At 40.7% G+C, this 27,491-nt stretch overlaps 1 protein-coding gene and 1 long non-coding RNA gene across 7 annotated transcripts in view; one reads left to right on the plus strand and one right to left on the minus strand.

Annotated features, from left to right (window-relative positions):
• Positions 1-14,154, minus strand: part of LOC116840854 (probable phospholipid-transporting ATPase IA) — a 38,013-nt gene extending 23,859 nt beyond the window's left edge. For 4 of the 5 annotated variants that reach the window (XM_032808126.1, XM_032808125.1, XM_032808129.1 and 1 more), the window contains exon 1: positions 13,611-14,154. In XM_032808126.1, coding sequence (XP_032664017.1) covers positions 13,611-13,637 — 27 coding nt within the window. In that variant the 5' untranslated portion in view covers positions 13,638-14,154. Of the gene's footprint in view, positions 1-2,115; positions 2,778-2,947; positions 3,421-13,610 lie in introns of those variants that run through there. The other variant, XM_032808130.1, reaches the window with a different exon arrangement.
• Positions 14,155-21,003: 6,849 nt separating this feature from the next.
• On the plus strand, positions 21,004-22,786 carry LOC116840882. Of its 2 annotated transcripts, XR_004377435.1 has the most exons (4): positions 21,004-21,302; positions 21,395-21,687; positions 21,918-22,334; positions 22,430-22,786. It is a non-coding gene; the product is annotated as an uncharacterized LOC116840882 (long non-coding RNA). The 2 variants fall into 2 exon arrangements; XR_004377434.1 differs by having other exon boundaries at positions 21,004-21,687.
• Positions 22,787-27,491: the final 4,705 nt, after the last annotated feature.

Raw genomic sequence — 27,491 nt, forward strand, 5'->3', positions numbered from 1 at the left:
ATATATATATATATATATATATATATATATATATATATATATATATATATATATATAATGTATTCTCTCCGTGTACATGCCGTGTTCATGCAAAGTGTTTGTCATTGTTACTCACCACTTTCTGCTACTTTCCAGCTAATTCTCTGATTCCGCGTTCATAAAATAACTCATCGTTCGAGCCAGTGAAATAATTGATGATTTGACGAATATTTGCAAATACCTAGTATATTCGATCTCTTCGAGTAGACGAAATCACTCAATTGGCACGAGGTGTGCGTCATCGAGGACGAATGAGTAAAGACAACTGGATGACCACGTCTCGTTAATGAGTCCGCAAAGAAAACGACCTGTTCTTACAACGGAAAATAATCGCGAGTATATTTATGCTTCACGGCAATAACGAGCGCAGGATCGACCTCGCCCGCACATTTCCGCAGTCGCTGCGTATTTTCTCGTAACGACGATAAGGAATCTTCGCAACGGTGTACACCGGCGATGCGGCTATTATGTAAGACCTCGTTTTTCCGCGACGCGATATATTTCGATTACGTGCGCAAACTGGAAAATGACGCAGGAATAGTAGGAAGACTGGTCGTGTGTACGCCACGCACGTGCGTCTTACGCGTACGATCACGCTCTGCATTTAATTCGTGCTGTCATAACTCGGGTATCTCTATACATGGTTACTACCTGGCTACCCACACTCATAAATATTACCCAGGCAACCAGAGAATAAATAGTTACAAGTATGCATTCGTTCATTACTCGTTATTGTCAATAACCTGAAAATATCAAATTATTTTATATATTCATTAAATTAACTTTAGCTACAAGTTGCTCATGTGCAGAGGGCGTACAAACGCGAAATAAAATGGCCTTTTTACGGTTCGAGCAGACGTGAAACTTTTCAGTTAATATATTCGGGTAAAATTCTAAAGACGTATATGCGGGTAATACATCAAGAAAAAGAAGTGGTCTAATTATAATTATTTTTTGCTCCAACCATATTTTTTGTAGTAAAGCGATAATAGTAATTTGCATATAAGATTATTATTTCTAACATTATAAGTTATCATTTAACTACTAGTTATTTACTACTTAAATTATCATACTAACTACTATAGATATTATATTATACTATAAGTAACTAAAATAGATAGTATTATTAACATATAAGATTATTATTACAAATATTAATAATATTGATTATATTAATGTTAGTAATATGCTAATAATATTATGTTAGAATTTAATAAAAAAATTATAAATACGAATACCAAACATTTTTCTCTCATTGTTCACCCGAAGGACTCGGATAATTGAAATTAACAGCACTACATTTAATGTAGTGCTGCAGTAGCAGTTCGATCGGACGTGCATCGATGGATGGTAAATGAACGCGCGTGTGAAAGCATGGCAGTAAAAATATCGCAGTTACATCGAGCTTGTCATTCGTATCTAATAGGATAACGCGCGGAGAATAAAGTTTTTTACCTCAATGTTTACTGAAAATCGCCGATGGAAAATCGCTGAGATGGAAATTTGACTTCCGACCTTCGTTGCGCCAACACCATGTGTGCATGTATGTGACGGAAAAGTCATACGTGTATGGAGTTATTGAAGGTAAAGGACCGAATTAACGGGCGAATCAAATCGCGGGTGAAGATCTCGCGTGTAATTTACTTCGTCGTCGCGAGGAGGTTGAATCACGATAAACTCATCCGGCAAATATATGACAAGTTCGATTGCGAGATAACTCGTGCATTATTCGATCATCACGACTTTTTTGCGCGCCACTGAGTCGACTAAAAGGATGAATATCGAATCGTTATTATCTGACAAATTTGAGTTTTATTTCGACGCTCTGGCTGAGCGTGTTTTCCACTGTAAAGCGAGCGCACCGAGACCTTGTCGCGGATTACACCTGGTGAATGTTACCTGCTTCACGGTTACGTGAATTCGCGGTGTCTATTTTCTGCACTACTAAATGATACAGGATAATGAGGGATTATTTTATCTATTGCCGGCAGAGAGGCAGAGAGATATATAAGATAATAGACCATTCTCTACGACTGCTCTACGATTTTACTGTACTGAGCGAAAGGGATTACTCACTACTATTAAACGCGTGATCCGAGGCTGACTTTTGCGACCCGTCTTGAAGTCTCAATTGGTTCCTCGTCTTGGCACGTCGGTCTTATTGCCTTGTCTTATCGTTGATCCGCGACTGACGACTTCGCAAATAATTCATCGCTCGGAACGCTTGCCAGAGCAATTAAGCGCGAACCGAACGATGTCGTAGACACTATCTGATTAGACGCAGCACGTACTTCGCAACGTGCGCACGCACAAGATACGCACGAGTATTCGCGCTAATCATCGTCGAATCAAATCTCAAGTCGATAAAAAAATAGGAAAATGGAAGATAAAGTTCGCAACGATTTTATCTCCCTTTTCGCGGAAGCACGTGAATATGGAAGATCTTTTGTGCGAGTAGATGCACACCTACTAACGAAGACGATTCTCGCGTTCAGTAGTAAAAGTTAGGAAGTGGTCAGACGCGAGAGTGGTCCAGAGTCTCCACTTTCGCCGAAGGGTTGTTCAACTTTGACCCTTGCACAGTCGGAAGGAAGCAACTTTGTCGAGCCTGCCTTTTCTTGAAGAGATCATTAAATTCTTCCTTTCAAACTTTGATACTTCAGACGGCAAAAGTTCCAAGGTACCAAGTGAACAAGAAAGTATCAAGAAGGAAGGTAAAAAGTAAAAACTGAAATGCACTGAAATGAAGAGCAGAGATTAGTGTTTGAATATTGCGCGAATTGAGAGTTGATAAAGAAATTCTATGTCCGTTGTTTAACCTCTAATCTCTTCCAAAACGTTATACGACTGAGTTAGTGAAATATTGGGGCGCACTGAACAAATATTGTGGAAATGAAAATTTGATTACACTGAGCCGGTAATTCGGTTGAAACGGCATTAACCAAATGTTTGGTAATTGTGACTAAACAATTGTGTTTGTTTATGCGTTTTGCTTTCTCAATAATACGTGTACTTGACGCATGGTAATGTCAACCAAATCGCGTGTATACACCAAATATTTTTTAACCCCAAATACAGAAATAATGTTCTCAGCGCAAAGTGCCGAGGGCCAACTAGAGTGTTCATCTTGAGCAACAGCGCGGAAACAATGTGATTTTCAAAGAGGTCAACTGTAATGATCTATTTAAGTTCATGCAGCACTAAAACGATCGCGCACGCGACGGACGAAGGGAAAACAAATCGCGGGTCAACCGTGACACGTTTAAGACGGCGTTGCGCACGGCAATCGCGATCGGAAGAAAATTCATGTACGCGAGTGAAAAAACGAGCGGACGAGCCGCATTAGCACGCACAGCTCGGCGTCGCGAACAAAACTGCACTCGCGAACGCGCCAGCCGCGTCGATTCGATTGTTACCGTGGATTTCTCCGCTGTCGTCGCGGGCGTCGAAATTATGCTCGCCTATTTACGCTAACAGCGACAACAATAACGCAACGCAGCGCGACGTCGTGCACAATATCCGGGCGTTTCTAATCACCGGAACGTCGCCGATCAGTCCGGAGCGCCTTTTTCTCGCGGAGAGACCGGGAGCCACTGTAGAAATTCGACGTGACAGCGGCCGACCACGGCCGATACGAGCGAGCGAAACGATCGATAGCGCAAGACACGAGGTTTCGACCTGATAAGATCAAGATTTCTATGGCGCGGCGACCACGGCTCTCCGGCCTGTCCTTTCGTACGGTTGTATCGAGACTGTCGCGACTGTCCGTGAACGCGTGTGCCTTCGACAGGTAGGCCTTCGATTGGGATGACTAACTGAGTGGTATTAGGGTGATATCTTTCGCCGTGCCCTTTCGACTTTACGGCGGGTGTGACGGTGAGAGAAGAGGAAAATATACACGCGACTCCGGATGAAGAGGGTCAAATATGAAACGGACCTCAGCAGCTCTCGTGATACTATTTCACTGTACAGTGTTTCATTGCAAGTTTACCGTGTGAATATTTTCTATTCGGCTATCTATCGTATGATTATATTGTCTCAATTGATCATAGTTACACAAGAATGATCCAACCCACAAAATTGATTTTTGAGTTATCAATGAAAGATCCATGTGTCTTTCTGCACAAAAAGTCTTATAAGCGCCTAAAATTAATTTAAAATGTTTTTACTTTCTACTAATTGCTTATCTTCGTTTGCTCATTTTTTGAAGGCTTGCCGATGGATAGCCTTGAAGAAAATTGACCATGCTTGAACGATTTCTAAACGATTGCAAAAAACCTCAGTGCTACCTATACTTTTTAAATTGTATATCAAAATTTTCAATTTCATTCTTCTCGAAACGTATTTCATGTGGATTGGATCATTTTTACATAACTAGGACCAATTGTTAATGATATCTCAGGGTATTCTCTTTCGTTGAAGATGATTCAAATTAAAAGATTAAAACGATCCTATTTTATGCTTCATTTCTCTCTGAATAGTTCGTTATTATTTGCCTCATGCTATTCTTCTATATTTTGACTCATATTGGCTTTGATTTATTTTCTTTTATATCATACAAAACATTTTTTTCAATTCTAGAAACTTGAGCATTGTATATTTCCCAGAGGATTAAAAAAAAAAACATCGTGCACGAAATTACATTGCAGGACGGAAATTTCGCGCAACCGCCGTGTCGCGTATCCGACAACAATTCCTCGCCTGGACGTCGCCGTTGACAACGCGAGATCATTTAATATCATTGAAGAAGATTGATACTCTTTATTTATTCGGAGTTAAAGTGCGAAGGGTGCTCTAGAGAGTGTGCGACGGCGTAATGTCTACATAAAGTAATTACGAGTTCACCGAAGAAGATTGATTTCGAAACGGAGTCCAGTTTACCGTTCTTAATTATTTCTGTCGCCGTGATTGAATGTGCGATTCCGGTGACGCCTGTCTGATAGAAGTATCGACCGGTCGCCGTGAACCCCCAATCTGATAAGCTCGAGAGATTCCATTGATTGTCGAATCGTACGATTCTATTAACCTTTTGCGCGCTAGTCGTAATTCCGCATCTTTCAATAAATAAGACTGTGCGGAAATATTTCATAAATAGCCAATCGTTTCCTCGACTGTCACTTACGCATCCGCGCTCCTTCATCGTTTCGTACCGTTGACGCTACGCCTTCGAACGCGATCTCCCCCCTTCGAAAATCTTCGTTAATAAATTGCACAGTCGTCTCAATTACTTATGATGTCGTCGTCATCGTCGTTGTCGTCGTTACGTCAGAGTGTAACGCGAAGGTAATAATAGAATATAAAGGCGAATTATTTATGTGTTCCTAAGAGTCTGCGACAATTTCTGCGGTGACGAAAGCCCACGTTCGCGTCATCAATAACGCAACTGCTATAAGGCAAATTAGTAGGTTGGTTGCAACGAAACAAAGCGCCACAAGAGTGCAAAATGATCAATAATATCGACAATATGCTCCTTTATCCGGGTAAGGTCATCGTAGATCGCCAGGATCGAGCGCCAGTTGCGTTGAATAATTGAATTTTATCGAGTTGATAATGAAGCCGCCGCGAGACACGGGTTTGCGTCATTATTTCATCCCTCGTGCGCCGCCGTTTATATTGTAAAATAATTCGCCCTTTCTCGAGCGGATCGTTAAGACATGTCTCTTCCGAAAGGACATTACACTCCGTGACGACCGCTTGAAAATGTCAGTCCCCAGGAGTGTCTTTTCGCAGCAAGACCGGTCGCGTGTAAAACGAGAGCACGGTTGTCTATACGCGAGCGACCTATCGAGCCAGCCTATTACCACTCCGGTAATTCCGTCGTGGCGTCGACGTGGCGCTAATAAGCCGGTGTAATTAGCACGGCACGGAAAACACGACTTGTAATGCGAAGTGATTCTTAGGATCGAGCAATGTCCTCTCGCTTTCTCTCTCTCGTCCTCTCTTTCTCTTATATACACACAGAAAAAATGCATACGCATTTTCTTTCTTACTTAAGCAAGTTTATATATTCGCAAATCTATCACGAGCCTTCATCGCAAGCGTCAAATTTATTCAAAATGAATCCTAACGAGTTCAGCATTCTTTAATCAATATTAAATAAAAAAATTAAGATAAAAATTCAGTTTGTTTGCTATTTACGAGTCGAGCCATCTTTTTCTTCGGTAAAGTTTCATAAATATAAAGTTTTGTGTCTTGTAAAGAAAACAATTTCTTCTTTGGAGTACATGATAATGAGCTTCTCTAAAATTCTTGATGAATATATTTCAAGATTATTGTCGAGGAAATATTTTTTGTTGAAGATATTTTCCAAAAGAAGGAAAATAAATTGAGTAATCTCAGAAGAGTAGAATAATATTTCTCCGTGTGCAGTCGTCAATACGAGTCGATCCAACGGCGACTGTCGTCGCGTGCTAAACATCAAACATCGAACGACGTTCGACTTTTGACAGAATTTCGCGTGTTGTCCTGTCGTTTTTACGGTACAACAGTTTTCGTGTTTTCGTTGTGAACACGGTAAATATTCTGCGAGCGCGTCACCCGGGATCAAACAAAATCCTCTTTCCAGCCGAACGACGACAGAAAGGCGCGGCCCATCAGATGTACCACTCCTCTCCCCTTCCCCTCTCAGCGTACGAACATTGATTACACTCCTCACGGGAAGGTGCGCGGCGTGGACGTGCACGTGTTTGCGATTGATAATGACGCTCGAATCTATCGATAGTCCGCACGTGATGCCACACCCTTCCTCGAAATGAGGCCGCATAACCTTTGCCATTAGCAGATGTCGGCGGGGCCGAGAGAACGAAATTAGTCTAGTGCGAGGCATCCGGCAAACGAATGAGTATAATCATTACACGGACGATTATCACTCGGAGATCGGCAATCGCCGATTCTGCGTTGTAAATTGCTGTATTAACAGTAATTGCAATTATATTGCACTGTACGATTATTTCATTAACCTTACCCACTTTACTGCTGACTGTTATTGTTTCTAATATTAAAAAAAAACAAAGTCTTTTTATCTACTTTTTATTAAAATTCTAATATTGTGCATGGAGAAAATATCATAGTAAATAATTTTGCAAAGTTGAACTATTGTTGGACCAAAATTATAGTAGGCTATAGTATGAATTACTACAAATAATAAATTGGACGATTTACCTGATGCAAAGAGCATTTAAGTAACTACAATAATTTCGTAATAAGAAGCCAAACGTGCGTTTTTTTCAACTTTTTAAATATATACAGTAATTCCAGTCATGTGATTCTGTGTATCTAGGATTACAAAGAAATATTGTAATTTTCACTACAATATCTTCCCGGTACATTTAGCGCAAAAACCTTCTTTGGATTCGTGCTAAAAGAGTCGCCTGAAAAATTCGCCAAACACATCGACGTGTCTACGTTGATGTTGCGCTCGCGAAATTCGGAGTGAAAATTGCATGTGCTCTTTGATGCCCTCGATGTTTACCAGCGCGAGGAGTGGAAAAATCGAAGGCACAAGGCGCTTTCGTCGCGCCACGCGCAGCGGGAAGTGACGCCGGGGGACTCGTCCGGGGTCAATATGCAAGTTCGTACCGCAACGACAACAAATACAGCTGCTTGCGAAACCCGCGGCGCTGTGTGCAATTATGTAAGCCTCCGTCTTCGTGCAACACGTCTTCACCCGCGCGCATTATTTCACAAGCGGGTCCTCGTCGCCGAATCTAAATTGAACGTCTCGAACGAGTTCGCGTGACGCGTCGTGGCACGTAATTCGTCACCGGCGAAATCCGTGCGTGCACGTCAGCGACGACGGCCGCGATTTTTCTAACACACCACGTGATTCTGGTGATACCCGCGGCGAGGAAGCCTTTATTATTGGAAATTTGGGTCAAGTATGGTGCGGTGCGATGCGGCACACGCCGGCCGCACCTCTCGCGATTCTACAAAGTTCGCGCACACAATCGGTCCGCTGTCCGGCCGCCGTACATCGCGTTTATCTGCTCGACTATCTCGCCACCGCCGTCGGTTAATGAAAACCGATTGTTGGCATCAGGATACGCCTTATCCGATAGCTATCAAAAGCGGCTATTCTCGAAAAAGTGATGCAAACGCAGAACGTTACGTCGTGCGCTTTGTCGAATATTTTCGATAGATCTCGCGTATCTAAAAGTGACGTCCCTTATAGAAATATCATACTAAGGATTATTGATAATTACTTATTTTCAGAATTAAAAATACTGGATAATAAGTAATTATCAATGATTCTTAGTATGATATTTCTATAAGGGGTATACTTGATAAAATGTTAAATGCAGCCATTTGTTTGCGAAAAATTCTTCTCCCCCGTATAATGGATAGGCTGGGGAATCTCTCTCTTTATTTCTCTTCCTTTTCTAGCGCGATTGTTGCCAAAAATATTTGGAGCGAGACATGTCAGCGGAGAACTTAATCGGAGAACAAATGGCACGTCGCTTCGTCAACGTGAATTTCGTGATGATTTGCGCGACTTGAGAATGATGTTAATGCTCTTTGCCGCAGGTTGCCGAGGGCACGGATAGCTGTGACATTGGCGCGAATTCGTGAAACGAGGAGGACATGTCATAACGGCCGCTCCCATTCTTCACGAAAATAACCCAACGAAATTGGAACGTACGAAATGAAAAGTTGGCCGGTGTTTAGCTCACACGCAAGGGAAAAGGCCCCACCCGCGCGCGTTCCTGTGATCTCAGTATTAAAAATACACCGTAGATAGGAGGACGAGGTGTGCTAATTAATTCACGCGATACTTCATTTAATCGTCACGAACGTTGACGTACATACATGGAAAGTTTTTTAATTAGAGTATAGTAAAGCGAGAGAGAAAAAACGGATTAAAATGAAAATGGAAATTATGAAGCGTTAGAATCAAAACACGATATAAAGAAAGGAAGGAAAGAGAAGGTCGGACATAATCCTAGATATATCGTATAATCTGATTTGAAAGCAAACGCGATGAAACAAAGGCAGTTAAGTATTACAAAGCATCATATTCTTCTTCCTTAATTTCCAAAGCTGATAAATCTTCAAATGTTACTCGTCTTACGCGCGGTATAGCAAATTGTGAATAGAATTCTGCTTCGCGTTGGAAATTGTCGCGATTTACAGATCTGGTCTGAAACAAGTTAACACCTTCACATCACACTGACAGAATAAAAAATGTCTAAAAGATACAAAACATTCATTCGATTGGTGCTAATAACATATTTATTTAAATTTAAATTTAAATAGAATTTAAATTTAAATAGAATAATATTAAATTTAAATTTAAAAAGAATTTAAATTTAACCCGTAACAAGTACAATGCCAGGGATTCCAACTAATTTTATTTTTGTAATAATTCCTAAACTATCCACTGTATGGTGCTAATATCTTCAGTACCTTTCGAGTAACAGTTTTCAGTGTGACAGAAGAAAAGATCATCGAGTTATTTGTAAATAGCTGTGAATTATATGCATTTGCTTCACGTCGAGTGATCTCATTATATCGTTATTTTTATGAAAATAATTTTCTTAATCTTCAGCTCAATATGACTCATTCTTCACGCAAAAAAATAAAAGCTCTTGCCTTTCAGTTAATAGAGCCTGAACTTAAGAGACGTCTTACAACTCAATATATTCATAATCCATTGCGTTTAATAATTTCATTTATTTTAATAATTTCATCTATTTTAAAAATTGAAGAAACTGAAAGATCTAAAATTATTTTGCCATCCAGATTAAGATGTAATAAATGTCCTAGAAGTAAAAATATGATGTCCAAAGAAGTATATGTTAGATACAATAAACCAATATGCACCAAATGTGCAAGCACTATCTGTAACAATTGTATCTAAAAACCCTCCAAGATTTTAATATTGTATTTAATTTAACAATACTTGTTTATATTTTTTATATAATTTATAATTTATAGACTTAGATTAAAACATAAATTTTTTTCTTTTTCCAATTATTTGTCTTTCAGTGTATTTTATTTCAACACTGTTCACATTGTGTTCATTTTATAATCAGTTAACGTTTTCTATTAGATTACTGAAAAACTGAGACTGTTATTATGTATGTCTAGATGTAATATAATATTCGTAAGATATTATTTTCGAACTATAAAGCGTTTTTCTTTTTATCTTTTATTATCATGTTAAAAATGGCAAAAATTTATTGGGGTTCGCCGGACCTCATTATATAGCTTGACTAAAAAGGTATGGTACCTGTTACGGATTAAATAGAATAATATTTAAATAGAATAATTAGAATTAAAATTAAGGTTTTAAAAAAATGTATATTTTCTTATTCGAACAATATTTTATATATTAGTATAAATAAATATGTTATTAATACTTACCGCGAATATTTTTTATTTCTTGAATATTTTTTTCTCGGCATAGTAATGCTATATTAAGAAAAGAAATACTTGAAAATTTACTTATGAGATATAAAGTTTATTCTCAGAAAAAAATTTTTTTTTCAAATCTATTTTCTGAATGTATGTGTGTGGCATAACGATTTCTCACCAGAGACCAGCGTCACATATATGCGACAGCAAAAACTTTTTTTTCCACGTCCATTTATCAATTACACTGTTTTACATAATTATGTAAAAAAGAAAAAAATACAAGATGATCTATGGAGAAGATTCTCTAAATAAACTTTGGCAGCGAAAAGATACGAGTCTTTGAAAGCACCAGTTGATTAGGATTCCGTAATCTCGCGTGACATAAGATTTCGTAAATAGCAAGACGTGATTAAAAGATTCTCGCGAAGATAACGATAATGTACGATTGCTAATTTCGCGGATATTTGTTGCTTTGCAGATAGATAAAACAAATTCACACTGCGATCAACTTGAGACACCTTTTTCGAAACACTCGTGATACATCCTCTTCGTCGCGAAACAGGAGGTCAATTGTTCGGCCAATTTGTATTCCGTGCCGTTAAATCGGCGGCTATCTCAGCAACTATAAAAAATGCAAACAACTGAGATATTTTCCCGTGGGAATTAATTTCACGCTAAGCACATACACGCCTAACATACGACGCCGGTATGGCGTGTGAACAGCGCATAGCGTTCCGGATTTAAAGCGGCCGCCGTTATTTTATCGATCATTCAGGGTGTAGTTACCTCAAGGTCGTGGGTTAAGGCTTCTGAATGGAAGAAATGATGCATCGGCTTCATCGATACGCTATTATATATTGGGCTTGCTATATCGAGGGAAAAAGTATCGGCATCTTGTATCGGTAGCGTTACAAAGTGGAGGAAAGACCACTCGCGTGCGTGAAATTTCACTACTCTTTGCGCTCGTTAAACGCATTATACAACCTCATATTTAATTCAATATTTTTCATACGATATTTTAGCAACGATATCTTACAATCGAAAGATATTATCTAAAGTATAAAAATCGTGACAATTCTTCTTTAAGTTGCAAATATAATTTAATACGTAGAGAAAAAAATTTATTTGCATCAACAAAAAGTTTGGTTTTAATGAACGAATTAACGCGCTTTGGTCGAACTAATTCGCTTTGGATACGGAATTTCTGTGGTTTCTGTAACTCAAATTTGATTCTAATAACTAGAAATCCCGTTTGCTCCAATCGAAACAGATCGTTCGTTACAACCGAACTTCATGTTAATATAATCGAATTTTTTCTGTGTAAAACGTGTTAATTAATCGAAACTAAGCACGTTGCGGAAACTTTATTTCACCTTGTTAGCGGCAAAATGATAGCTTGTTTGATACTTTCGCAAGACGATGGAAACGCGATGCCTGCGCAATCCAGTACAGGTGAAAGCAGAAGTACTAATATCGCATCGAAATGAAGCGCTATGACGCCGACGTATGACACCATGAGCTCGCACAAAGACGCTGCAACCAGTGCGTCAGGTCATAGAGATCGATGCATTATGCAACAAGTAGTCAACTGTCATTGGGTGTTATACTTTGGGCGATACGCGCAAGGAAATTCCGCGAATATCAGTAAAATTGCACGGAATATCTCGGCTGATCGCGCAACCTTGATGAAGTATCTCTCTTTCTCAACGCTTGCCCTTGTTTCTAACATGAACGCGTGATAGACTCATCGTTAAATTCATTGGCCGCTTATAACGAGACGAGTCGAACGTCTTTGTAAAAAAAAAAAAATAAAGAAGTTGGCTGTCTAGTAAGTATTCATTTACGCAAGAGAGTTTCGCGGAGTGCAGTTTGTTCAGCCGAACGTTACGAGTAACTAACGAGAGTGTCCTTTAATTGCGTCATCCATGTGCGATATATTAGAGGAAAGACTTTGTCAAATCAGTATAGTTTCCATCTAATCTCCATCTCTCTTTCTTTCTCAACAGACACGCGTTCCATCTCTCTAACGCGAATTTTAGTTTTAATCATGAGATTAATTTCCTCGAGATCTCAGAAAAGCGATTGCGTCTAATGTAGACCGCGATAGCTTAAGGATACCTTGTGCAAGTATAGTCAGCTAACACATGATAAAGTTACCCACGAGATATATGGATGTGCAGGTATTTCTGAGGTAAAGAACTCTAGGAGGAAAAAAGTAAATATACCTTCCACTGAATTATTACAAACGACCATTTCCCGCACCGAACATATATAATGCGAAACTCATTCGCGATAATGTTAGATACGCGTGAACGTTTCAGAAAATGTCGCGAGAATGTCAAGGATATCGCCCTTAATGAATATTAATAAGGTTTGATTACACTGTTTATACGCATTTCTATAGACATTCAATGACAATCTGCGCGGCAGTCGAAAGAAACGATAACAATATTGTTTACGTCCCGTAGGGATAACCAGCGCTTTGCGCTGCACTGATTACTCGTTGAACGGCATATGGCGGCTCTCATCCTTTTCCAAGGTATTCATTGAGCAGTCCAGCGTGTCAAAAGTATGCTGAGAAAGATGGCGACTATTTAACAAACATATTGGAAAAGAACAGGTTTTGTTGAGCAGAAAATCTTACGACAATTAGAAATGTTGCTGTTGGCACAATACGCGCAAAGCGTTTTCTAAGTTACTTCTTCCTCCGATCGCAGCTACAATACAAATAATATCGCGCGCGTTAACAGAAGCTTCATTTGAATTTCTCGGAGAAAGAGAGAGAGAGAGAGAAGCAACTGCGACAAATTGAAATATACTCACTTTTGGATGAGGCGCTGGAATGCTGTACACATTGCAGAAGCAGATAGATATACACAACGAGTTTAGTTATGTTTATAGAATTAAAGTAAACTTATAATTCTCTCACGGGTCTCGACTCTGTTTTGAAAACAAAACGGAAAAGAAAACAAAGACACAAAGGAGAACCTTTCGTTCGGCACGAGTGCGCTGTTAGCCTAGGGCCGGGACGATTCGAGATCCGTCACTGATTTACATGTAAGCGATCGGCGACCTCGCAGAACACGCGTCCCTATACGCGAGGCGCCCTTCGACCCATAATACGCACTTGTTACCCCGCGTCCTAACCTCAAATCCCAGCGCGACGCGCTACCAGGAGAAGCCGAGAGAAGTGAAAGGAAGAGAAGAGAAATACTCACCCGTGCGTAGTCGCGCGTAGCCCGCATTGACTATGCCGTCATACACATGTCGCCAGCTCGTCAGCATTTCACAGCGTCGAGGGATAAATCCAACGGTGCGCGAACTCCACGGAAAACGTCACGCACGTACGCACGTATGCGCGCACGCACGCATGCACGCCACACTCGCAGTGCACGAGCACGCGTCCTCTACACGCGCGCGCGTGCGGGACGCGAATGCGACGCGCTCGGTCGCATGAGGTATGCTCGCGTTCCGATTGACAATCGACAATAATGAGGGAATAACGCCGACGAGGACGATGATATCGGTGCAACGACGACGACGATGACGACGGCGGCGGCGGGACGCTCCGTTGTCTGACGGTTCAAATGGGCGTTCGACTCGCGGCGCGACGCGCGCGATTTCAGGCGCGATTCACGGCGAACTGTCGCGAACTAGAGTCGCGCGTTGCGAGCGAGCGTTCACCACGAGGCCCGCCGCGCGCTGTTCGTCATGTAAGAGAGATATGATGCTCGCCCGCAAGAGACTACCGTAAAGACTAACCTCGATAGCTTACGGATAGCTTATGCGCTCTAGCACGAAGCATTTATTATTAACTCCTTGTGAGCCATAGGCGGGAAAAACCGCCTGTCTGTTTACGTCGCCTCGAGAAGACCGCGCTGCGCCGTTCGCCCAACAACCGACTGTTTACTGTTAGATGGCGGCACCAGTCGATAAACCTGTTTTTCACCCGTTTGTTTCTGTATTTTTTCCCGATTACGTGAATTCGTGCTAAAACAGGAAGTGTTTCGTCGCGTTTTATTTTATACTTTCTGCACTCCCCATCATCTCTCTCACTAGTTTGTGTTTTCGAAATTTGGAGTCCTGTTTATATTTTGGGTTTGGAGGAGCCAAGAGCAAATGTGCTAATTTGACTTTGGAAGTCTCATACGGCGACAGTACGAAACACCGTTCTGTGTGCGTAGTTGTATATTCCTACATACGCGACAATGACGTATATACATAGACCAAGCATTCTGGGTCCCTATTCTCTAAATTTTTGCATATACGTAAGTTTTACTACGCAGGTTTAATCATACTATAAAATATCTGCGCAGTAAAACTTACGTTTACGTAAAAATTTAGAGAATAGGGCCCCTGTCCGCAAAAGCCGGAAGTTGGCAGTTTAAAACAGAGTGAGAAAGTTGATTTGCTCCTAGTGTTTTCTCACTCTATCTTGGCTGCGTTCCGAAATTCACTGCCAGTACTGAAAATCTATAATTTATATCACGTATACTATAGAATTTCAGCATTGGCAGTGAATTTCGGAACGCAGCCCATAGTGGGTGTTTACGATAATTCGAGTTGGAGTTAGTACGAATTAGTTTCACTAGGGCTGAAAAATATGATAGTCACAAGCATCTAGTATTTTCATGATTCATGACAACTCAATGCTGTCCGATAAATCGAGTAGAGTAGAGTAGAGTAGAGTTAGGGTAACATAGTGGATAGTATATGTATAAAAATTAACAGTATCAGGTAACATAGTTTCGTAAAATATATAACAATAATATTACTAAACAATGAGTTGTTGCATTTTAGAAAAATTAGAAGCACTAAATTAAATTATGAAAAGGTATCATGTATTTGTGAAATATCCAAAAGTAGAAAACAATTATTCTAACCTATTATTATTGAATATTTCACAAATACATTAAATTAATATCATTTTCATAATTTAATTTAGTGCTTCTAATTTTTCTAAAATATAATAAATAATTGTTTTGTAATATTATTGTTACATATTTTACGAAACTATGTTATCTGATACTGTTAATTCTTATACATATACTATCCGCTATACTACCCTAACTCTACTCTACTCTACTCGATTTATCGGACAGCATTGAGTTGTCATAAATCTTGAAAATACTAGATGCTTGTGCCTATCATATTTCTCGGCCCTAGTGAAACTAACTCGTACTTAATCCAACTCGAATTATCGTAAACAGCCATTGACTGTCAAGCAGGAAACCCTGTTTAAGGCTGATATTACATGTGTCGTACAAGATTTTTGGATACGTTCATTGGTTGACGAACAGAGAACTTAGAAATACTTTATTCGCCAACTAATAAACGTATCCGAAAAGCTTGTCGTACGACACATGTAATATCAGCCTAATGCAGGATCATACCGCGTCCAATATCCGATGTACAACGCTCGATATCCAATAAGAGAACAGCTTTCTATTAGAGAATTCAATTTTCCATTGGAAAGCTATTCTCTTATTGGATATCGGACGTCATACGTCGGACATCAGACGCGGTGTGAATCTACCATAAGGCTGATACAGCTTAAAGCTGGCCACACACACTTTCCATAAGTCCCGATCTACAATAGTAAGCTTTAAATCGTAAGAATTAACCAATCATGATTAATTATTCTTCTATAATTCGATTATGATTGGTCTATTTCTTAAAGCTTAAAGCTTATTACATCTATTGTAGATTGGGACTAACAGTAACCGTAAGACGTAACATAAGAATTGACCAATCATGTTGAGAATCGTCGAATCGTAAGGTCGCCATTTTTATGAATACTCGATCGTAATTGGTTAATTTTACGTTACGTCTTACGGTTAAGCTGGCCACACACACTTTTCGTAACAGTTAAGCTGGTGGCACATAGAAAAACTTAAGCAGTAAGAGGTAAGCAGTAAGCGAATCAGCCAATCACAGTCGTTGATTCTTGGACCGTAAGAAGAATCAACGACTGTGATTGGTCAATTTGCTTACTGCTTACATCTTACTGCTTAAGTTTTTCTGTGTGCCCTTGTGGCTTCTGCACACAGGACGCGGTAATGCTTGTCGCGCGGCGGAAGTCCGCGCGACAGCCAATCAATATGTTGTTTTTCCGTAAGAGCTAGAAGGTTACTACGGAAAGCAGCATATTGATTGGCTGTCGCGCAAACTTCCCCCGCGCGGCAAGTATTACCGCGTCCTGTGTGCAGAAGCCATTAGGGCCTCCACACAGCACTTGACATAACAGTAACATAAAGCGTCTTCTACAATGGCAGTAGGAGTAGTAGTAAGAAATAAGCAGTAAGCAAATTGACCAATTCCATTCTCACGTTTCAAAAATAATCGATTGTGATTGGTCTATTTACTTACTGCTTATTTCTTACTACTACTCCTACTGCCATTGTAGAAGACGCTTAAGACATATCGTAAGAATTGACCAATCACGTTGAGAATTGTCTAATCGTAAGGTCGCCATTTTTATGAATACTCAATCGTAATTGGTCAGTTCTTACGGTACGTCTTACGTTACGGCTACGGAAATTTGTGTGGAGGCCCTAAGGGCCTTCACACATAAATTGACATAACAGTGGGTGCTTTCCAGTTGCGTACACTGTGTTACACAAAATCAGTTTATTGGTTGCATATTATCTTACAAGATATTTTAGATAATATGTGACCAATAAACTGATTTTGTGTACGTGTGTGTCAAGATGTGTTAAGCAATTGGAAAGCATCCAGTAACGTAAGCGTACCGTAAGAATTGACCTATTTCAATCGAATATTCATCACATGGCGACCTTACGCTTAGACAATTCTCAACGTGATTGGTCAATTCTTACGGTATATCTTACGTTACGGCTACGGAAATTTGTCTGTGGAGGCCCTAGAGATCTGTCTACAATGGGATTGGCAGTAACTGAGACAAAAGCAGTAAGCGAGTTGACCAATTACAGACGATTATTACAAGAATAATCGACTATAATTAGTCAATTTGTTTACTACTTACGTTTTACTGCCTACTTCCAATCCCATTGTAGACGGACCTTAAGGCCCGATCTACAATAGATGAAGTAAGAAGTAGGAGTAGGAGTAAGAAATAAGGTCCGATCTACAATAGATGGAATAATGACTCCTGCACACAGGACGCAGTAATGTTTGTCGCGTGGCGGAAGTCCGCACGACAGCCAATCAATATGTTGTTTTTCCGTAAGAGCTAGAAGGTTATTACGGAAAGCAGCATATTGATTGGCTGTCGCGCGAACTTCCGCCGCGCGGCAAACATTACGGCGTCCTATGTGCAGAAGTCATAAGGAGTAGGAGTATTCGTATGTACTTGACCGGAAAAAAACTCCGGTTGGAAAACTATTCTTTTAAATCGTTTGTATTTCTTATGAAGAGTTTTGAAGTGCAATTGAAAAGATTTGTGAGTCATTTTATTACTTGTAATTAATTGTTCTTTTTTGGACCATGTATTTAGCCGGAAATAATGACTGGAGATAAATTAAACAAAGGTTCGGTATGGTATCGTTTATATTTCGTATGAAGAGTTATGAAGTATCATTAAAGAGGTTTGTGAGTCATCCAGATAATTTTAATTAAATATAAAAAAATCATGTATTTGGCCGAAATATCGATCTCAAGCGCTGTGTGGAAGTACCGTCAGGCACGAACGGTGTACTATCTAGTATTTCAATATTCCTGGTTCTTTTTCGGGTATTATGTACAATAAGGTCTTTTTCGAATTTTGATATCTTTTTGCAGCTCTTTTGGTAAAAATATTTATTTTGACTCCAATATTGATAATCAATCGGGGGAGTTCAAAAAATATGCAAGTTATATATTGTTTTAACTTTTTTTTATTTTTTTTCACTTGTCGAACGTTGCTGTTTTCCCACAATTTAAACAAGTTACTGATCTTTTAATCACATTGGCTGCATTCAGCAGACTCAACAGTTGCACAACAGTTGAGTAATTTGTCAATGTAATTGGTCTAGATTTAGGGATCTAATAGCAAGAACCAATAATCGTTGATTGCTCACTGAGCGCTTTTTCTACTGAATGCGCTCATTATGTAACTGCAATATCGAACGACTAGCGGGGGGCTGTGCCCACCGCATTCCCACTCAAAACTAACTTTTTTTTTTTTTTTTTTTTTTATAACCCAGGGGAAATGCGTTACGCATCCCCCGGAGGCTCGGGTAAGCCTCCGGGGGTATGTGGGACTCCCTCCCCTAGAAAATGGGGGAGGTATACCCACTAAAACCCCTGGGGATGTCCAACACGTGCGCCATAATTCGAGGGCCCCCCGGTACACTTTCTAGTATTCTTCAGGGGGCCCTCGGCGCCTTCGCGCTCGCGCGCTTCTTCCCGCGCCGGCCTAGTCGGCCGGCGCTTGTATTCCTATTTGGCTACGAGGAGGGGACACCTTCCTCCTCGCAGCCCCTCCCTCCGAGTCGGGAGGTTGGGATGGGCCGAGAGCGGGATTACCCGCCCGCTCCCGACCACCTCCCCTGTCCCTAACCCTCGAGGGGAGGTTAGGTCTGCCCAGTGTGCGGCTGACCGTTACCACCCCCCGAGGGGGGGAGTCCGCCAGTGGGCCGCCCCTGGTACTGAGCGGCCCGGGCAGGCGCGCTGATCGCGCCCGCCTACGTGTCCGGGCTTATGCCGGGACACGAGTTAGGGCCTTTTAGTCCTCCTCTTTTTGCCGGACGGTGCCGCCCCCGAGAGTGGGGGAGTGGTTACTCCTCAGAACCTCCCGAAGGCGAACACCGCCCTGCTTACCCTCATCTGGCCCCGCCAGCTCCCCCCAATTGGTACAGGGGGAGCTGGTGGGCCCTCAGCCGCCTACCCCTCCTCGGCCTCAGTACCCGAGGTGGGGGGGTTTCCTCCTCCTCCTCATCACTCCCCCGCCCCGACGGGGCAGGGGAAGAGGGGGGAGAGGGGGGTGGTGCGACCCCCACCTCTCCCCTCCTCACGCGCTCGGCGGCCTCCTTCTGCGACATGACGTCGCGACAGAAGGAGGCTACCGCCTCCCATGCTTCCCGGCTCTCGAGCATCTTTGGTATGATGCTCGGGAGCCGGAGATCCTGGCCAACCACTGTGGTGAGGACTCCGCGTTCCTGAGCCCACGCTGGGCACACTCAAAACTAACCTAACCCAACCTATCATCGCATTAGTTGTTAGTTATTGTTTATTAAAAAATTATTAAGAAAAAATGTTGAACACTTTAATAAATAATGACTGATGGTTAATGTGACGATAGATTGGGTTAGGTTAGTTTTGAGAGAGGTTGCGGGGGGCGTAGCCCCCCGCTAGTCGTTCGATATTGCAGTTACATAATGTGATTAAAAGATCAGTTACTTGTTTAAATTGTGGGAAAACGGCAACGTTTGACAAGTGGAAAAAAGTAAAAAAAAAGTTAAAACAATATATAACTTGCATATTTTTTGGATTCCCCCGATTGATTATCAATGTTGAAGTTAAAATAAATATTTTTACCAAAAGAGCTGCAAAAAATATCAAAATTCGAAAAGGGCCTTATTATACATAATTACCCAAAAATGAACCATGAATATTGAAGTACTAGATAGTACACCGATCGTGCCTGACGGTACTTTCACAGCAGCGCTTGAAATCGATATTTCGGCCAAATACATGATTTTTTAATATTTAATTAAAATTATCTGTATGACTCAAAAACCTTTTTAATGATACTTTATAACTTTTCATACGAAATACAAACGATACCATACCGAACTTTTGTTTAATTTACCTCCGCTCATTATTTCCGACTAAATATATGGTCCAAAAAAAAAACAATTAATTATAAGTAATAGAATGACTCACAAATTTTTTCAATTACACTTCAAAACTCTTCATACGAAATACAAACGATACCATACCGAACTTTTGTTTAATTTACCTCCGCTCATTATTTCCGACTAAATATATGGTCCAAAAAAAAAACAATTAATTATAAGTAATAGAATGACTCACAAATTTTTTCAATTACACTTCAAAACTCTTCATACGAAATACAAACGATACCATACCGAACTTTTGTTTAATTTACCTCCGCTCATTATTTCCGACTAAATATATGGTCCAAAAAAAAAACAATTAATTACAAGTAATAGAATGACTCACAAATTTTTTCAATTACACTTCAAAACTCTTCATACGAAATACAAACGATTTAAAAGAATAGTTTTCCAACTGGAGTTATTTTTTCGGTCAAGTACATACAAATAGTAGGAATAGGAGTAAGACGAAATGGAAATAATTTATTTCGCTTAGACCCGACCCAAGTAACATGTGTGACTATTTGCCCGTCGACAGTCGGCTTTTCCGTTTTATACAGTCAACTTACAGTCGACTGTATAAAGTCGGCAATTAGTCCACAATTTTAAGTCTGGTATTGGCTGACTTCAACAGTCGACTGTAAACTGGCTCACAGTCAATCATTTTGAGGACCTTAAAAATCGACTCTTGGTTTGCCGGCTAATAGCCGGCTTTTCTCAGTCAATTTATAGTCGACAATGAAAAGTTGAAAATTAGCCGGTTATTTCAAGGCAAGTCTTGGCAGACGTCATCATTGCTAGTTCGCCGCGTTGCCGCGGAACGTTTTTGGTGACGAGCTAAGTACAGCCCGTCGTTAAATGAGCCCTTGTTCCCCTTCTGCGGTTCGTAGTGATACCCTGCCCAGCACCGCGGGCACGTAATACGCTCGAGCACCGGGTGTACGGGATGACCACGATTTCCAGGCCACCGTTCGTCATAAATGAAAATTAGTGTCAAACTCGAAAAGTGCAGTAAGACGCGCGCGAGCGACGAGGCGCGATATTGGAACGGTGACCGCGCTCGCCCCGATTCTCCGCTATACGTCGCCGTACTCGGGTCGCCGCGACGAGGTTATGTCGCGCGTTCGTCCCTTGCCGTCGTCCCCGACGCAACGCGCGCGCTCGCAGTGAATAGAAATTAATCTGTGATTTGTTATTTGTAGTGCTAAAACCGAGCCGGAGAGGTTAGGCAAAGATCTGGCACTCTCCTCCAGTGCAGTGTGTGGCTTCACCGGAGAGCGTCCACCAGGTGTTTGCCGCTCCGGATCTACCTCACGAGGAGAAAGAGAGTGTGCTTCACTTCCCACGTCCGCACCTACCGACTCGGCTGCACACAGAAAGAGGAAAGTAATGGAGAAGCACCGGTCAGTGGTTGAGGAATCTCCGCTGAGCTCAGTCAACAGAGGAACTGAGGACGGATGTCGCCCTTAGGATATCCACGACCACGTCACCCTTGGTAATCTTTCCGCCTCCTTCTCTATCAATTTAATAATAAGTTGAGTGAGCACAGCTTTGGCAGAGACTCAGTAATATGGTCCTGCTGGCTCCTCTGCCAAGCCAGCCACGCACTAACACACTCAAATAAATTTTGGAGAATTTTCTGTTAACTGAGTTCTATTTGATATAAATAAATATATCTCTAAGCTTGCTTCCAGTATTTTAGTTGTATATTTTATTTCCTTCCAGCTCCTGTCACTTAACTCACCGCTAGGCTGTGAGTACGCAGCGTATAGTCAATACTCTTCCTATTCACTAACAAATTTAACCAAATAGTGCTCTGAATTGCAAGTACTACTAGGAAACTGGAAGGACACACACTGGAAGCCTGCTGCACCGCTACAAAATATAATAACCTCCCAGACAGCAACTGTCAAAGTGACAAGTCACCGCTGTGGAGATTAGGTATGTTTGTGACCCTGTGACAGGCAAAGGTATTATTGCAGCTGCACAGAAAAAGGCAGCGACGGTCACAAGCATCCATGCAACTAAATAAAGCAGTCACAGTGCAGCAGTGGCCCGGAGATATGTAGGAGAGAGAAAAACTACTGCCATATATTGGTCGCTGACAGTAGTCGCAGACTCACTGCTGACTCTACACACCTGGTAAGTCTCTGCGTACTATTATCACAGAAATCGCATCTTAACATGTAATAATACTGTGATTTATACCAACTACTTCAACATTATACCTATTTCAGCACAAAAAAAACCAGTATCTATAAAACATGCATGTCATTGTATGTCACCGCTGTTTCTATTAGTGCAACATTGATGTGCCTCTCATGGGTTTTCTCATTGGCACCATAAACTTTCACTACTGTTTTTAGCGAACAAACCATGTGTGCGTGAAAGTCGAACGTTATTATAACATAAATTTAGACTTTAACATGTGACGTGCCAGCGACAACCGTCATACGTCCAACAAATAGTTTTAAGGTCTAATTAACAGCTACCTCCGCCTAATTAATTTAAAGTAATTAACATCGGTAACACTAATTAGCGCACCGCGTGCCAATTAATTAGTAGATAAATAAATAAATGCCGTTATTAGCAGGCATAGAATCTTTGTACAATTCGCCTCGACCAATCACAGCACAACACCGGCAACATGACATTGTGCTTCTGCTTGCACTGAAAACATTCTTTCTCCTGTTTACCGTACAGAACTCAGAATTTTCATACAACAATCTACCTATCGGACTTAGGGTATTACTTTTTAATGCACTAACACTCGCGATTATCCTATGAAAGATAAATTCCTTCGGTTTAAACAGAACTAATTCTCTTTCTTAAATTTCTACCCGATTTCCTCTCTTCGTAGTAAATATCCCTAACCGTCCCGACGACCTTCAACGATTCGAACTGCCGGACTAAGGACTTTCTGAGAACATTAATAAAGAGATAATTCCAATGTCTCTGGACAAATCACCAAGCGTTTATTCTGTTCTACAAATATATAAAGCGTTTCTCGCGACTTATACTATGACTTCGTACCGAAATACCGCCTATTATCTAACGACTCTTCCGACTCTTAATCGACTTTTCGACGACTCTCTCAATCGACTTCTCGTTTTCCCCGCGCCCGTGAGAGTGTGTTTCTCTCGTCTCGAATCGGTTTTTAGCTTCTTCTTCTGGATCTCTAGAAGCTTCTCGATGTTTCCCGAATCGGTCTCGTTTCCGATCCTGCGCCCTTTGTGCTATCGAACTTGCGCGCGCTCTCCACGATACTATCGATATCGGTTGCTCGCGTAATCGATAGTCGAAGGGCGCTACCGCTCCCGGCTGCTGGCGCCACCATGCGGCGCTCCAATTCGTAATCTTTCACCTATATGTCTATATTCTCATACGCAATTGACTAATACTTTAATTCGCTTTCTCTTTACTGAGATTCTAACTTTTTATCATTCTGTCTACAGGGAAACAACGAGCCCTGGACTTATGGCTCCTGCACACAGGACGCGGTAATGTTTGCCGCGCGGCGGAAGTTTGCGCGACAGTCAATCAATATGCTGCTTTCCATAATAACCTTCTAGCTCTTACGGGAAAACAACATATTGATTGGCTGTCGCGCGGACTTCCGCCACGCGGCAAGCATTATCGCGTCCTGTATGCAGGAGCCATTAGCGATGTGAATCCTGCATAAACTGTGTATAATAGTGATATATTTAAAATATAATGAAAATATATTGCTCCAGTTTTTAAAAATGTTAATATTTTATGAATAAACTGTAAAAAATGAAGCTAGCGGAAAGGTGACTGAAAACTGGCTGAAAGTCGACTTACAGTCGGCGGAAAGCCAAGAAACGACCGGCTTTCTGTTGGGATTTAAAGTCGGCAGAAAGCTGGCAAAAGAAAGAGTCGGCTTTTAGTCGGCTGCAATGGCTTCCTAATAGACTGCAACTATCAGAACATTTGTCGACTGTTAATCGACTAGCAGCCGGCAATCAGTCAGGTTTTGCAGTCGGCTTTAGACTTCTTTTGCTAGCTTTTTGGCCGACAGTCGACTTGCTGTTGCTTGGGGATCTACAATAAAGTTTGCCCGTCTACATCACATGGAGTAAGCCTAAATTAAATAGTAAGAGCTGAAGTAAGGAGCTGGAGGAAGTAAGTGAATAAATTATTTTCATTTCGTTTTACTCCTACTCCTGCTCCTTACTCCATCTATTGTAGATCGGGCCTAAGCAGTAAGTAAACCAAACCAGTAACAGACCAATCACAATCGATTATTTTTGAAACGTGAGAATGGAATTGGTCAATTTGATTACTGCTTATTTCTTACTCTTACTCCTACTCCTTACTCCATCTATTGTAGATCAGACTTAATCGTAAGACGTAACGTAAGAATTGACCAATCATGTTGAGAATCGTCGAATCGTAAAGTCGCCATTTTTATGAATACTCAATCTCAATTAGTCAATTCTTACTCCAGATAGCCAAACCTGCGCGAACAGATTTCAAGCAGAGCTTGCTATCAACTTTTGATGGCAAATAGATAACAAATTTGATACTGGATCTGTTATATCAAATCTTGCTACCAAATTGCCGCCAAATATGCGGCAGAGCTTGTTGGCGGATAATTGCTGCAGATTTGTAGCAAAAACCGCGCAGAGCTTGTAGCGATTTGACGGCAGATTGGCGGCAGAAACCGCGCAGACCTTGCTGCGCTGCAAGCTTTGTGCGGTTTTTGTTGCAAATTTGGCACCAATTGCCCGACAGCAAGATCTGTCGCCAAAACCGTAGCCTAATATAGACACAGATGGCTATGGGTTTTTGATCAAATTTGCTGTCAATCTGCGCGCAGTCTGCGCTCAATTTGCTTACTGGGACGTTACGTCTTACGGTTACTGTTACGAAAAGTGTGTGTGGCTGGGTGTATATCAGTTGGACACGGGGCAATTGGACACAGTCCAATCACAAGTCGCTGTTCCAAGGGACCCTACAAAAGTCTCTAATCACACGGTGCTGTGATTGGCTGTGTCCAAATGCACCGTGTCCAAGTGCACCGCTCCCGTGTGGCTAGCTTTAGGCCTGATCTACAATACTCCTTGTCTACAACTTTGCTGTAATTCTTAAGCCGTAAGAAATTGACCAATCACAGTTAATTATTTTTAAAATAATCGACTGTGGTTGGTCAATTTATTACTGCTTAAGGTGCGGGTTCAATGTGAGATCTATGGACATAGTATACATGAACACAGGAGCAGATCATGAGTTCGTTTCACGAACAACAAAGGGTAATGTATCATACTTAAAGTGTATTAATATTTTATCTTAAATTTATACTTAGATGTGAGATTTTCAGCTGAATCAAGATTATATATAATATATCACATATTTCATACGGTTCAATTAAAATAAATTAATTAAGCTCTTTGCAATCTTTGATAATTGCAATCTGATGATCTGACGTGAGACAAGTTTCAAGTAATAACTATTAATGCAGGTTTCTTGTTTAAGGAGAGCTTGAGAATCTCAAATAATTAATAAACTGAAATAATATGAGTAGGTATGATAGGCCGGTTCTAACCCATGGTCCTCCGAGAGGGGGTGAGGGGCGGGGGGGAAGGCTACCAGGGGGTATGACGTCACCATTATGACGTCACCGCGGAGGCGGGGGTTATCATCGATCGGTAATTGGGGAGGACATACTGATGTTACCGACGGTCGGTAATTTTACCGATATTATATAACATTTAATTACATAATTTTTACCAACAAATAATTTTTACCAACATATAATTACACAATACCGACGATCGGTAATTAATTACTGATATTATATATCAACATTTAATTTTTTACCAACATTTAATTTTTTACCAACATTTAATTTTTTACCAACATATATTTACATAATTTTTACCAGCATATTTACATAATACCAACGATCGGTAATTTATTACTGATGTTATATATCAACATTTAATTACTTAATTTTTACCAGCACATATATATTTTTACATAATTTTTACCAGCATATTTACATAATACCAACGATCGGTAATTTATTACTGATGTTATATATCAACATTTAATTACTTAATTTTTACCAGCACATATATATTTTTACATAATTTTTACCGTCATATTTACATAATATCGATGATTGGTAATTACCGATATTATATAATTTTTCTATCTGCTTTCGATAGTTCATTTTATCGATTTGCGGCGGTTTTCTCGCGGCGGTTCCCGCGGCGGTTTTGCGGCGGTTTCCGCAGCGGTTTTGCACCGTCCGCGCCGCCCGCGCCGCCCGCGCATTTCGCAGCGTGATTTTTTTAGTCATTTTTTTAGCTGCAAACTCTAATATTCTGCAAACGTATGCATTCGACAATTAGATGCGCAAGAAAAAGAATGTGACACATGATATTCTTATTACTAATGAGCACGTACACTGTGTCCCCGCGACAAGATTTTGCGTGTTATACATCATGGATAATATGTTATGTAAAAAATGGGAATGAAACGGTAAAGAAACGGTAAAGAACGGCAATGAAACGGTCAAGAAACGGTAAAGAACGGTAATGAAATGGTAAAGAAACGGTAAAGAACGGCATTGAAACGATAATAAAACGGTAAAGAAACGGTAAAAACGACAAAGAACGGTAAAGAACGGTGAAAAAACGGTAAAGAACGGTAAAGAAACGGTAAAGAACGGCATTGAAACGGTAATAAAACGGTAAAGAAACGGTAAAAAACGGCAAAGAACGGTAAAGAACGGCATTGAAACGGTAATAAAACGGTAAAGAAACGGTAAAAAACGGCAAAGAACGGTAAAGAACGGCATTGAAACGGTAATAAAACGGTAAAGAAACGGTAAAAAACGGCAAAGAACGGTAAAGAACGACATTGAAACGGTAATAAAACGATAAAGAAACGGTAAAGAACGGTAAAAAAAGAAACGGTAAAGAACAGTAAAGAACGGCATTGAAACGGTAATAAAACGGTAAAGAACGGTAAAAAAAATACGGCAAAGAACGGAAAAGAAACGGTAATGAAACGATAACGGCTACCAAAAATCATAAAAACGATTACCAAAACGGTGTATTCCAATATTTATATCAAAAGTGCAGTCCAAAAGTATTCATGTAAGATCTCTCTCTTATGCGTCACAATGTAGCATTTAAGTGAAGTATTTATGTAAGATTTCTCTCTCTTATGCGTCACAATATAGCATTTAAGTGCTGTCGCATCGATTTGTCGCATCGATTTGACAATAAGATGCGCAGAAAAATGTGAAACAAGATACTATTACGAAGG

Source organism: Odontomachus brunneus, unplaced genomic scaffold (genome assembly GCF_010583005.1).
Source record: "Odontomachus brunneus isolate Ranch 3 - 2012 unplaced genomic scaffold, Obru_v1 Obru_scaffold_012, whole genome shotgun sequence".
Classification (NCBI taxonomy): Eukaryota; Metazoa; Arthropoda; class Insecta; order Hymenoptera; family Formicidae; genus Odontomachus; species Odontomachus brunneus.